Here is a 14,055-nt window from a genome sequence, read left to right on the forward strand (position 1 = left end):
CCTGTATGCTTGAATTGAGGTACACGTTAAAGACCCCCAGGCGCTGTATACGCACGCCCAGCGTCGACGCCAAGCTGCGGCCTGTCCTGCTCTCTGCACAGCGGTCTGCTGAGCCCAGTGTTGCCTGGTTGCAACCGCATGCGTAGCTCTACGATTCGCTTCTTCAGCAGTGGAAGCAGTGGAACCTGGTTGTTTAAGCACAATGCACATGTATGGGGCAACCGATAGAAGTTACATGTTACTTTGACCATCTCATCAGTAATTACAAGTGAGTTTTTTTTTGTTTTTTGCCACGCTGTAAGCACTTGCAAACTATGACAGGTGGTATTAAGCGTGTGTAATGCCCTACACACTAATTCTGTAGTATCAGACAGTCGCCCTTCTTCTTATAATAGAACCTGCGTGATTTGCACCCGCATAATATTCGACAACACAGACGCCGCGCTCTTTCTTTGTTATGGAGCCGCCTGTTATGCTCGCCGCTCGAGGTCAGCCTGAGAAGGCGTGCTTGTAAGTTTCAGCTATGCAGTGCATGGTTACCCGCATAGAGAACTCGTCTTACATACTTAACGTTTCTGCTACAGTGCGTGGTTGAGCTGAAAAGCCCTGAACTTCCTCGAAGTGGCATCTATAGTGTCGTGACTTTCTTCAAAGTTACAGTTCTCCAACGGCGACGCTCACTACAAGGACGTTTACTGTTTTCATTTTCTCGTTGCCACAGTGGCTGCTACTGCTAAGCTGCATGTTAATAGGGCCAAACGCAGCGGTTCTCCGTGCTTCCAGTTTCTGAAGCTCGACGTTGCAGCCGCGGTGCTTCGTTACCATGCACCAGAGCTCTGCGTGGCAACGGCCTTTATCGGGTTACGCATCTTGGCTTTCACGGGCTGTTCCGCAGCGTGTATTTGCATACGAATCTGCATTGTGCTGCCCGCCGCCGGTAGCGGGTTTCTGCTTATCAGTTTGGCGTTTAGCAATTTGGCGAAGCGCTCAGTTGGCCTCTCGCATTTTGGGCGAGCCTCGTCCGCGTTGCGTACGCATATGCGTACGCGCGTAATGCCTCCTGGGAAACGCGGTACGTTCCCTACACATTGTGCTAACAGACGCCGAGTGCGCCGAATTCAGGAGCAAGCTGATTAGTTTTGCTGCAGAATTAGATCAGCCCTTGAGTCTCCACGCTAGCAACTTCATTCATTTCATTTATTATACCCTCAAGACCACAAGGTAATACAGAGGGGAGTGGAGTAAAAAAGTTACAAAACAAAGAAAACAAAGAAGGCAGCAAGTGAAGTAGTCATAGACGTGTGAAGCCCGAAGCGATGGTGTCGATTATGGCCGTACGAAATTGTGCGTGGTCTTCAATAGCAATCAACGCGCCGGGAAGGTGGTTCCTTTATTGACACGTCCTAGGATGAAAAGACTCGTGACAAGCTCTAGTGCGACACTGCAAAACTCCAACTTTGTGATGATGATCAATGCGAGGAGATGTGTAGGTTGGGGACGAAATAAGGTTATCGCGCAGATACGAATTATGGAAGTATACTTTATGAAACAGATCCAGGCGAACTGTTGCTCAATCTAAACTTTCAAGAGGCACTGCGTAAGAGTGGTATGGAGCTAGATTGGTGGCTTACACAACCGTAACAGGGAGTTCTAGGTCAGCGTGATCGTGTGCGGAAGCTTGGCAGGACCGGAAATGATCGACGCAGAAATGAAAGAAGTCGCTTTGAAGCTACCGCACCGGGAGCTGTAGACCGAACAGCGCTGGTCAAATATCCGTATCATGTAGTGCAAGGCTTCATGTTTATTTGGAAGGGACTAGAGATACGACGTGTAAACAGTCGTGCACTTTTCCCGCGTAGAGAGTGCTAGAGTATACCCTGGAGTTACTGTGAAATCCGTGACGTCAGATTCGCGTGCTTAATCAGCTCCTTTGTATGACGGCGATAGCTTTAGCTCGAGGGCTCCTACCTAAATACACGCAAAAAAGAAATCGTTTTTTCTCGGCAACCACTTCTCCAAATTTGATGTGGTTTGTTGCATTTGGAAGAAGTTAAAAGCTAGCGACTGTTCGAAGTGGACATCTGATTTAGGCTGTCAATTTTCAGAAGATAGTCTGAAAATCATAGATTTTCAGAAAGAGAGATTATCGTGTTTGCAGCTTTAACTCAGCAACTAAAACCGATGTCACAGTTCCATCAATTGCCTCTGATATAGTACATTTATAGCGGGCAAAATTGATGTACTATACATGGCTCTTAATTACACCATTTATATCTAAGTTGGAGTTTCGCAAAATCCTTGTAAACATTGTAATAAATTCTCGTATGATACAAATTAAAATGTATCAAATTTGTCCTGTTTGCATGTGTTTACGGATGCAGTTAACAGAACTGCAATATCTGGTATTAGTGCAGAGTTACGGATATGAAACTTCGTGCCTGTATATTTTTTAATGAAATATCAATTTCCCGAAATTTTTGCACAACAGAAATCAAACCATAAATCAAAATTTCGCCTATGACAGTCAGCAGAATTTAGCTTTCTCTCTCAGATGCAACTAATTTCATCAACATCTACCCAGGTGGGATCTCATATAAGCATTTCAGCATTTTACATGTATTTGAATAGGCGGCATCACACTCGGAACCCAGGCGCAGACAGTCCGAAATGGCTGCTTTCTGTTCAGAAGTTTTTGTGAAGATTACGGCGTCCGTAGTTCGCAGTAAAATAAGCGCCAGTAGCTCCGAGAGATTTGAAAGCGTCGTGTCTTCCGACACCCGTCTATTCCGAAAATTGCCGAGTCATTTAGTTAGGATGGGCTCTCCGCGGCAAGCAACAAGTGTTATGACGTGGTAGGTGAGCGTCAGCTAGGCGACTGGTCACGGCCGTGTGGTGTTGAGCGATCAGTCTTAGTGACGAGACGCTCTCTCGATGTTTGTAATTATCGATTAACTTCGTTCTTGACGCCTTTTAAGCGCGTTACTTGTATGCCCCCCCCCCCCCCCCCCCCGGCTACGCCAATGGCTACCATCCATTTCTCAAGTGTTGTTTTCGACAAGCAGCAAAACGTATAGATAGGCTAAAAGTCCAAATATTCTTAGGCCTTTTATTTTTTCTTTTGAAACACAAGAGTTATGCATATCAATTACGTTCTTAACTGGTTCGGGCCGCTCAATGTTACTTCTAATGCTGCGTTTCTCAGTATGTTCTCAGATACTCTAGCATATACAACTACCTACTGCCAAGATGGTTAGTTAACTGTACCTTTGACAGCCATACTTAGTCCTTGCCAGATGTGCGTGCATCAATGTTTCTGCGTACTGTGAACGTACATAACAATTAAGTACATACATGAATTAACAATTAAGTACATGAATTAAGTACATAACATGGGCAGCTTTTGAATATGGCCTACGATTAATAAAATATTTAGTCTGGAACACTTGCTCTTGGAACCAGCCTCTCCTGTAGCGCAAAACACTAGAAGGATGAACTTCTCAGCAAATTGAGTGCCGTGGGTATAGCGCAGTTTTAACATATGCGGTTCATATGAAATAGTTGTTCGCTAAAGAAGTCACGTGTAGCAAGATCGTATGCTGCTATAACAACAAAAACTGCTTAGGAGGGTTATATGCCATGCAACAAGATCGCTGAAATAATTCAGCCCTGTTAATATATTGGGCTATTGTTGACAATTTTGTGAATATAAGGATGGCTTATCTTTTTTCTTGGAGTTGCTCAACGTTCAACTTGGAAGTTTGGAGAATTCTGTTTGGTTGTATTTAACTATTTAGCATGTATTACTACTTTGTTTACAGTGACAGTATAAGAAAATAAATATACGGACGATATGCATTATTTGTTTATATTCAAATAGTATCTTGTGGCACATATGTTTTTGCGTTTGGCTACAAAAGCGATGAACTAAATGTTTATTTCCTATTTTTGAATTTTTCAGGGGCTTTGGGAAGCAGGGATACCAGTGCCAAAGTGAGTACTGCTACCCTTTATTTGTTATTGTAGTTTGCCTGATGTTGGTGCAATCAAGACTGGTCAATATCCATAAGATTTTAGCGGTGGAGATATGCCATATTTGATGTTCAGGCTGCTACTAAAGACAAATGGTACAAAAAAAAAAGAGAAGTGATGAGTTTTGATAGCTATGTGAAGAAGACGCGCCTCGCGGCACAGACACATCGCCAACGCGCGGCTCGGCCCCGCTCGCGCTGTTGATTACTGTCGCCTTTTTTTGGACAGTGCTTCGGGCTGTCTCGCCGTTCCCGGTCGCCGCGCTTTTGCCTTAGGAGCCGCCAATAAACCTCTTCTCAATTGGTGGAGGTGCTGAGTGCTCGCTTTTGCGTCGACTACCGTCGGCTAAATAAGGTAACGCGCAAAGACGTCTCTCCTTTGCCGCGCATCGACGACGCCCTCGACAGTCTTCAGGGAGCAGAATTCTTCTCGTCCCTTGACTTGCGTTCAGGGTACTGGCAGGTCCCGATGGCTGCAGCTGATCGCCAGAAAACCGCATTCATTACGCCTGACGGCTTATATGAATTTAACGTAATGCCGTTCGGGCTTTGTAACGCCCCTGCCACCTTTGAACGACTCATGGACAACACGCTGCGTGGCCTCAAGTGGTCCATATGTCTGTGTTACCTCGACGATGTCGTGGTTTTCTCGCCTGATTTTCCGACTCACCTGCTCCGCCTCAGACTTGTATTGACCTGTCTAACGAACGCTGGCCTCCAACTCAACCTCAAGAAGTGCCGCTTCGCCGCGCGAGAGCTCACCATTTTAGGCCACGTTGTGTCCAAGCACGGCGTTCTACCCGATCCTGCAAAACTTCGAGCTGTCGCTGAGTATCCGAAGCCTCAGACCATCAAAGAACTTCGGAGCTTTGTGGGCCTATGCTCATATTTCCGGCTCTTTGTTCGGAATTTCGCATCGATCATGGCGCCATTGACTCAGCTTCTGCGCGGGGACACCACCCTCTCCTCCTGGTCCCCTGCATGTGACTCCGCCTTCGCTACGCTGCGTCGTCTTCTCACCTCCCCACCTATTCTTCGCCATTTCGACCCGTCGGCTGCAACTGAGGTACACACAGATGCCAGCGGGGTCGGTCTCGGCGCCGTCCTCGCCCAACGAAAGCCAGGCTACCCCGAATACGTAGTCGCCTATGCGAGTCGCACGCTGACGAAGCCTGAGGCCAATTACAGCGTGACCGAAAAAGAGTGCTTGGCCTTAGTATGGGCACTTGGCAAGTTCCGAGCATACACTCTTAGCACGGTAACGTTTATTAGAGGGGTATATTCTCACAGATTTGTGCACCTTTAACTTACAAGTTACACATCAACCTTTACAAATTTAACTTCTATTAAAGGTAAGAAAGCGTGCACCTCAACTAGAGGTTACAACACTTTAACCTCTAGTATAGGCATACAGTATTGAGTGCCTTTGCCTAAATATAAAGGTTACATTTACAATATACCGGTTGAACAATTAAAATGTTTACACAAAACGGCTTGCAGGAGGTCCCAGATGGACACCGTGCTGCGCATGCTCCGTATATAGAGCCGGTGTCGCCTAGCAACGGGGACGCGGCTCTTCTTTCTTTCGGGCTGCTTTCTGCGGTATGCTTCATAAAAGCCCGTTCCTCTGCGCATGCTCCGCCCAGGCACTTGTCGCCTAGCAACAGAGGCGCGTCTCTTCCTTCTTTCGCACTTCTTTCTGCTTGCGCCTCTTCTTTCTTGCGCGCTTCTTTCCGGGGCCGGATTAAGCTACAACCATGCGCGGAGAAATGTGAGCCTTCGCGGAGGAAGCCCCTCGGCCAGTCCTTTCCGGACGCTGCCTTTACATACGCTTGCGCTTCGAAATAGTTCACGTGTCCACCTCGTGCGGTTTTCGGGACAAATGGTGTCCCTGTGTCTCTCTCAGCCTAAGTGAAAAAGGAAAAGAAACACTGCGTCTTGCAGGCAACCTAGACCTTACGCATACCGCAACATCTCTTGTTTGACCTAAAAAATATTAAGACAAATGCAGCCTACTACCCCAAAAAGTACAACAAAGGTGAGCGCGGGAGCTAGAGAAATTTCTTTACTTTCGAATAGAATATTGTAAGTGACAGACTCATATTCTTTTGGGCTACAGTTCTGTAGCTGCTAATCAATAAATGAGGCAAATTTTCGCTTTGCCAACTACAAGTGTTCAGACCTGTGGCTCACGCTGTTGCGGTTTTTATCCTCCTGCACATGCGTTTGTTTACTCGGTGGATTGTTCCTAAGGTATCATTTAGCATGCGAAAATGAAAAACAAAATGAATTTCAGCTGGCTGATTTTCCTTTTTAATTTTTGCATGCTGAATGATACCCTTGGTACAATCCACACAGTAAACGTAAATGCATGCGCAGGAGAAAAACAGCAACAGCACGGGTAAAGGGCCTGAACACTTGCCGTTTTTCATAAGCAAAGCAAAAAATTTGCTTCATTTATTGCTAAACAGCTACACAATTATACCCAAAAACAGTATGCGTCTGTCACTTACTATGCCATTCGTAAGTAGAGATCTGTACTCCCGCGCTCCTCCTTGTTGTGCTTTTTGATAGCTAGAGAATTTTTTTACTAGATATCATTGCAGTCGAAGAGATGTTACGGCTTGCGTAAGTTAAGTTTCCAGCAAAACGCAGTTTTTTCTTTTTTTGCTTAGGCTGAGAGAGACACAGGGACACCCTTTCCTGTGGAAACCACACGAGGTGGACAGGTGAACTATTTCGAAGCGCAACCACGTGTAAAGACAGTGTCCAAAAAGGACTGGCCGAGTTATGGTGGCTCTAGCCACCCTAGCCGAGTGGCGTCCTCCGCGAGGGCTCACGTTTCTCCGGGCATGGTTGTCGGCTGTTTAATCCGACCGCGAAAAGAAGCGCGCAAGAAAGAAGAGGCGCAAGCAGAGAGAACCGCAAAAGAAGGAAATGACGCACCTCTGTTGTTTGGCGGCAGCCGGCTCGGTGTACCATGCGGAGATTTAGCCTTTCTGGAACAAAACCCAAGGTGGAGCTTCCCCGTTGCTAGGCCGCACCCTGCTCGTCGGACCATGTAAAGAGCGGGGCCCCACATGAAATTCTCTGAAAAAAAAAAAAAAACGCTCAACTGAATGTGGTATCAAAAGTTCACTTTCATTTAAATCACTTAAATCGTTGTATTTCAGCCAACGAAGGGCTACTATGATACTAGTATACTAGTATCCCTTGGGATTTCTGACAAAATGAAACTCCCCGTGCGACACATTTTGAGCAAATATGTAACGGTAATGTTCCCAAAAATACAGTTCAAAACACAATTTGAACACCTGAGGAGGAGGCACCGTTAGCTTGTACAAATAATTTGAGTATAAACTGACAGTTCCACAGGCAGTATAAGGTTAACTTCAAAATGCAACTTCTTTATTTGAACATACAACATAGAATACACCACAAATACAGCAGGCCTTGCTGGCACATGACTAGATCTGAAAATTCAAGACAATACTATCACTAGCATCATATCACAGGAATTTTTAAAATCATATCACCGTGTTTCAGCCATGCATGTCGTCAATAAATTCGTGTTAACTGTCCATGTAAAAACTTGTACTGTTGTCAGGAAGCAAGAAAACAAGGCAAAGATTAGTACATGAGATTGCAGGCACAAAAACTGGAGACTTGTGTTCAGATACACATTGGACACTACATAAAAAAAGTTTTACACATCCTGTGCAGCATTAGAGCAGGTCAATAAAGACGCTTCCAATGCAATGTAGCCAATGCAAAAAATATACAAAGTATTGGCTATAGGTGAACCTAAAAAAGAAGACTGGACCACAAGGCCATGCATGCATGCAGCCCATCTATACCTGAGCAACGTTTCCTTAGTGTTAGCATTGGCCACCACTGGCATCAAAACACAACTTGTTGCTCTTACAAACATCAGACAAAGCTTAACAAGGAGATGTGCAAAGTGCTGGCTTGTAGGGCCAAATGACAAAATGCTGGAATTGGTGATGCTTACAGCATCGTGAACTCTCAGTTTAGATCCTTGTGACAATACAAACATGAAATTTTTTTTAATTAAAATTACTACAAGACACATTTTACTGTCTAGCTAACAATGTCAAGGATGGGATTCAAACTTCTTAAATGCACTACCTATTTAAAATCAATATTGAAAAAGGTAATTAGGACACTACTATGCATAGTACTGCACAATTACTCTATCATCTAGAGGCTAGCAGTTAGAATAACTCAGTGACAATGCAAGGCCGCCATAATTCACAGTGCACGAATTTAAGAATTTTGAGCAGCTAAATAAAATACTTGTACACAATAGTAAGTGCTACTTGCATGAATGGATGTATTACCTCAGTAATTTTCAATAAGACAGTTATAAAAAAGTCATGCAAATGTAATGCACAAAATGATGCATCTGTTCACCACTTCCTGGCAACAAGTGAACTGTTGCCAGGAAAATGCAAGGTGAAAATTGTTGACTAGACTTCGAGTCAGATCACATTCTTTTTCTTCAGAAGGGCAAAGAAACACTTCAATCTGTCATTTATGAGCCCTCTAGGCACAACATTGCTGGGAAGCACAAGTTTATGCATAAGCGCCAGGAATGGTGCAAATGCATATGGATAATCGAGGTTCTTGATGTAGTAGGTCAAAATACAATAAATTACAGCTAGCTCCAGGCTGCCGTTCGAGACCCAGATTATTTCTTGCCTGCTGCCAGCATAAACACACGTATGCTCGCTGCATGTGTAGACGTGGGGAGCTGCAATCTGGATATCACCACTGGGCAGAGGAGCCTACAAAGACAGTTAGAGCCTATAAACATTCGCTTATCAAACATTAAATATGCACAGTATAATGTGAACTGACGAAGTAAAATTTATCAAAAACGCGCAGTACTGCAGAGCACAACTCAACCCCAAAGAGCCCAACCATTCTACATCAAGGAAAATTAGAACTGGCTCACCTTTAGCTCACATTGTAGTAAGCATGCAGGAAAAAGCAATGAAATGTTATTTTACTAAAAGTAATCAGTATATAACTAATTTTCGTTTGTTTGCTGAACTATATACAACTGAAATCTCACTAAAGGACAATAGGAACGCTCCTGGAGGCTTTTCATAAGTTCTTGCTGGAAAGGGCTCACAGACGCCACTCCTGCGTCCCTACTATATATATGTACACGTACAATATAATTTCTCGTACATTGCTTACATTATATACATTACGTACTCAACCACTCCCTGACGCCGCGTGCAGGTCAGCGACAGCAGCAGCAGCAGTGGAAAAGTCGAGGGAAGTGGCAAAGAAAGCTTCGCTTTGAAATATTTTATACACTAGGCAATCAAAAAAGCTTTGGCTAACATTCCACATTATACTAACCATATTGCACCGAGGACAGACTAGATGTGCAAGCTTCCACAGTTTCATCTGACACTGAGTCCTCGAACACGGTGCCTGGCACATTGCATTGCGCCTTTGCCTCGGCTGCATTTTTCGTTTCTGAAATTATAGACGCAACGAAAGAACATCATTAGTGTTCACAAAGTAATGCAGAGCGCATTGCAGAGCTCTAGGCGAAAAAAAAAACGCGTACATAAGCAAAATTCGTGCGAAAGCTATACAACATGCATTCTCCGGAACAACGCTGTATATAATTATACATCATTGTGCGAAATTTGAATGCAAGATGTAAGAGAAAGGGTGACGTTGCGGTAAAAAGAGAATTGTGCATTCTTCGCAGTTAGTCAATGCTAACCACCAATTCCCATGTTAAATTATTGGCCCGTTTGACTAAAAGAAAATAGAAAAAACACGCATTTTCACCCAAAAAGCGAAGCACTAATAGCGATAGCAAAGCATTAGACCACTACTCAAACTAAGGTACGTAGTTTTACCTGCCGTAACAGTAATCATTAGCTTACTAATAACCATGGTGTCACGCGAGCACAGGCATAAATGAATATATCTCATTTGACGACCGCGAACAATCGCTATCAAGTAGGCTTGAAGAACACAGAGGGGAGCGAACGTCTGTTTTGTTGCTCCCTTCAACGCGTCTCCGAACTTTTGAGATTACGCGACCTCCAGCACTACGCGCACCGAAAGAAAGCGGAAATGCAAGCACGACCCGCCTCGGCTTGCCCGACCTCTGCACACACCGGAGATTACCTCCAGGCCAGGGCGCGGGCAGTCACGCACCACCACAGCATGGCTAACGGAGGGTGGGCGAGGCAAGTTGTACAATACTGAACGATTTCTGTCAACTACGTCAGCCCAAAGCACGGTGCCAGTACAAGAAACGTATTGTTAAGGTCATTTAGTTGCCCTGACACAAGTCATCCCGCCGACAAGCTCAATATTTTAGAAAGGTCTAATCCAATATTTGCACAAAATGACAACATCAAATTTAGCTCAAAGTAAGTCGAAGAGCATGAAGAAGCAAATATGTCAACAATAACTTTTTTCAGAAACACTTACGCGCAGCGAGAGCATGCACTATGTCAAATGTTGAATTGCGAACTATAAAGAATTCACGTACTATCCACCTAAAAATAATTAAAAGCAAAAGTTCTGCTTACCGAGATCACATAATTTTCCGTGTGCATTTGGGACGTGGTCACAATATTCACACCTCACCAGGTTGTCACTTTTCGACAGGCGCAGAATAGTGTATCGCTTGCACTCACAACCCGGCTCGTTGCAGCGACCGCGCAACACACCGAAAAGGTCTCTGCTGCACAAAGGCATGAGGGTGCAGCGGATGGCGCAAGTTCCCAGTAGAAGCGGTAATAACTACTGCAGGCTACAAGTGGTGGCAGCAGACAATGGTGATCGGATGGTATCCAAACAAATCAAATATAATGGCCGTCTCAGAACGACAACTACAACAACGACAGGACAACAGCGCGTTAACCACTCCCGCCGGCTCCGAGCCTCCCGCTCCCGCTTAAAATCTTCCCAGCGTGCAACTCGAGTCATCTCGATTGGACCGAGGAGGAGAGATGATAGCACCGTGGATGGCCGCACTCCAGTGTGGCTGATGCCTGCTCGCTTCCGCCATGTTAGAAAGAGGCACTTAAAGGCATAAGCAAAAATGAAAACAAAAATGAAAACAAGCAATGAATTACAGAAATAAATGTCAGAGGTGCCAGTGATGTTATCGGTGTGATGGTGGAAGCATTTCGTGTTTGGACAGTGGCAAAGATTTCATTTCTCAGTTGGCGGCTTCACACATTTAACGCTCTTTTCATCTGTCTATGTCTCCTAAAAAGACAACGGAGCGGACGGCGCTCGCTTTTATGTGAGTGTAGCGGCATCGTGTTGATTTCACTGAACGTTTGGCGCGTTTCGTGTCTGCTGTAACTTAAATTTGCTGTCGTTGTAGTGCCAATCTTCGGCACAGCTTAAAATGCCCAAAGAAAGCTGGCAGTGGAATCAGTTGCTACAATTTTTATTAGAAAACATCCGAAGTGCAATGCAGAATGGTTCTCCGACATGTAGGTTGTTGTCTATTTCAAAGCATTTACGCCGGTCGCCTAGCGCGTACCACATCCCCAGCTCCCTCGCCGCGCGTTTATACTTATGTACGCACTCTGCCTAGCTGGTACCACGTGTCGGCATGGTTTTCTTAGGCACACGCCTCTTGCACACTAACTATTAACCTCATCTTGAGCGCTTATGGTTGAAGCATGGGAAATTTTTGGTTGACAGCATCAAGGCAGTGCAGGGAATGAAACGAACCCGGTTAAAAGCAGAAAATGTATGCAGACAACTGAAAGGTTCTGCACAGGGACATTTATTAGACAACTTGAATTATATTGATATGTGATAGAACCATCCAATGTTTTCAACAACCTTTTACTGAAAGACCCATCGCGTTCGTGTGCTTTTCTTCAACTGTTCTTTCTCGCCTCGTACATGAAATTTGTTAAAAAATGTTCATTTTTCTAAAGAAACTCGTCCGCTTTTGTTTCTCGTGTTGAAATACCGATGTTCCATGCCTGTCTCATGGTGGCTAGAATGCGTGCGAGAGCAGGGGGCTTCCGCCACGTTCGACCGCTGGGTTTCGGCAGGCAGTGCACGCCACATCATTCGATGACACAGTCTTCGTTGCTGATATTTCAAATAAGGTTGGTGCGCCAAGTATGGAGGGTCGTCAAAGAACAGCGCGCAGATGAACATGCAAGTGCGATCGTGCAAGATTTCTTTTTTGTTTTTATATCGTGAAAAATGTAACTGCTTGGCTGACAGAAATTAAGACCGAATGCAGCCCGAACTGCCGAAGTCCTACGTTTGTAATAACCAGATCATAAATGCAGAACACGAACACATTAGGATACATTTATCAGCAAACGTCCAATCCATGATGTAGGTCTCCTCACTGATGCGCTGAAGTGTTCTTTAGAGGTTAAAATCTAAAGGTTACAAGGCAGTTTGCGCTGAATTAACCTTTAAATCCGTCAATTTTGACTCTTGTAACCTATAGATATATATATACGTAACACCATTTAATTAAAACATCAACATATTTTGCATGTAACCTTTATTTTATAAGTTACTTGTGATTACAGGTTACCATAAAAGGTACCGTGTTAAGAGTGTACCTGTACGGGCGCCCATTCGACTTGGTCACAGATCACCACGCGCTTTGTTGGCTTGCCAACTTGAAAGATCCCACTGGCCGCCTAGCCCGTTGGGCATTACGCATCCAGGAGTACGATATTCGCGTCGTATACCGCAGTGGGCGAACACACTCCGACGCCGACGCCCTGTCTCGTTCACCTTTACCTCCAGACTCGGCCTGCGGAACAACTTCCGCACACTCCATCTCATTTCTCGACATGGACTCCTTTGCCACCGCACAACGTCGTGACCCGTGGATCGCTTCTCTTTTCGACTATCTTTCTGGATCATCGACCATCCCTGTATCCCGAAACCTCCGACGCCAAGCAGTTCATTTTGCCATTCGTGACCAGCTGCTCCACCGACGCAATTACTCTCCCGAAGGCCGTCGGTGGCTTCTGGTGATTCCCCGCAGCTTAAGGTCACAAATATATGCCGCTTTCCACAACGATCCACAGTGTGGCCACGCCGGAGTCTTCAAGACGTACGAACGAATTCGCCACCGCTACTACTGGCGCGGCATGTACAATTTTGTACAAAAGTTTGTTCGGTGCTGTCTTGACTGTCAACGCCGCAAATCGCCGCCTTTACGCCCGTCTGGTGCCTCGCAGCCGCTCCCGTGCCCTACCACACCCTTCGATCGCGTCGGCATCGACCTATACGGCCCCCTTCCTATGACTCCAGAGGGCAATCGGTGGATCGTAGTTGCTGTTGACCACTTGACACGCTCCGCCGAAACTGCTGCTTTACCAAGTGCTACGGCACGCGATGTAGCCTTTTTCGTTCTACATCGCTTCGTGCTTCGACACGGCGCACCTCGCGAACTCCTCAGCGATCGAGGTCGCGCCTTCCTCTCCGAAGTCGTCAAAAGTTTGCTCTCGGAATGCCGTATTATTCATCGGACAAGCACGGCATACCATCCCCAGACTAACGGACTCACAGAGCGTTTTAACCGCACACTTGGTGACATGCTGTCGATGTACGTGGCATCTGATCATGGTAACTGGGACCGCATCCTTCCATTCATCACGTTCGCGTACAACACCGCGATCCAGGCCACTACGGGATTTTCACCTTTCTTCCTCCTGTATGGCCGCCAGCCTACGCATACCATCGACACGCTCCTTCCATACCGTTCTGACGCCTCCGAGTGTCTACCTGTGTCCGACGTCGCCCGACAGGCCGAAGAATGCCGCCAGCTAGCGCGCTCCTTTACGGCCGAGCAACAGCAGCGCCAGAAAGAAAACCGCACCGACACGCTTGCGAACACCACCTACGCTCCAGGCATTCTTGTGTGGTTGTCTGTGCCTTTCCAGACTCCGGGGCTTTCCTCGAAACTCGTCCCAAAATTCGAAGGGCCTTACCGAGTCTTGGAGCAAACATCTCCGGT

The 14,055-nt window shown here is 45.7% G+C and overlaps 1 protein-coding gene across 3 annotated transcripts in view; it reads left to right on the plus strand.

The window, feature by feature from the left end:
- The window catches only part of LOC142590555 (protein kinase C, brain isozyme-like), a 224,818-nt gene that overhangs the window by 132,757 nt on the left and 78,006 nt on the right, over window positions 1–14,055 (plus strand). For all 3 annotated transcript variants that reach the window (XR_012830180.1, XM_075702760.1, XM_075702759.1), the window contains exon 2: window positions 3,959–3,990. Coding sequence is in view for 2 of the 3 variants with exons in the window: in XM_075702760.1 (XP_075558875.1) it covers window positions 3,959–3,990 (32 nt within the window). In the remaining variant the exon portion in view is untranslated. The remainder of the gene's footprint in view (window positions 1–3,958; window positions 3,991–14,055) is intronic.

This window comes from Dermacentor variabilis, chromosome 8 (assembly GCF_050947875.1).
Source record: "Dermacentor variabilis isolate Ectoservices chromosome 8, ASM5094787v1, whole genome shotgun sequence".
Taxonomy (NCBI): domain Eukaryota; kingdom Metazoa; phylum Arthropoda; class Arachnida; order Ixodida; family Ixodidae; genus Dermacentor; species Dermacentor variabilis.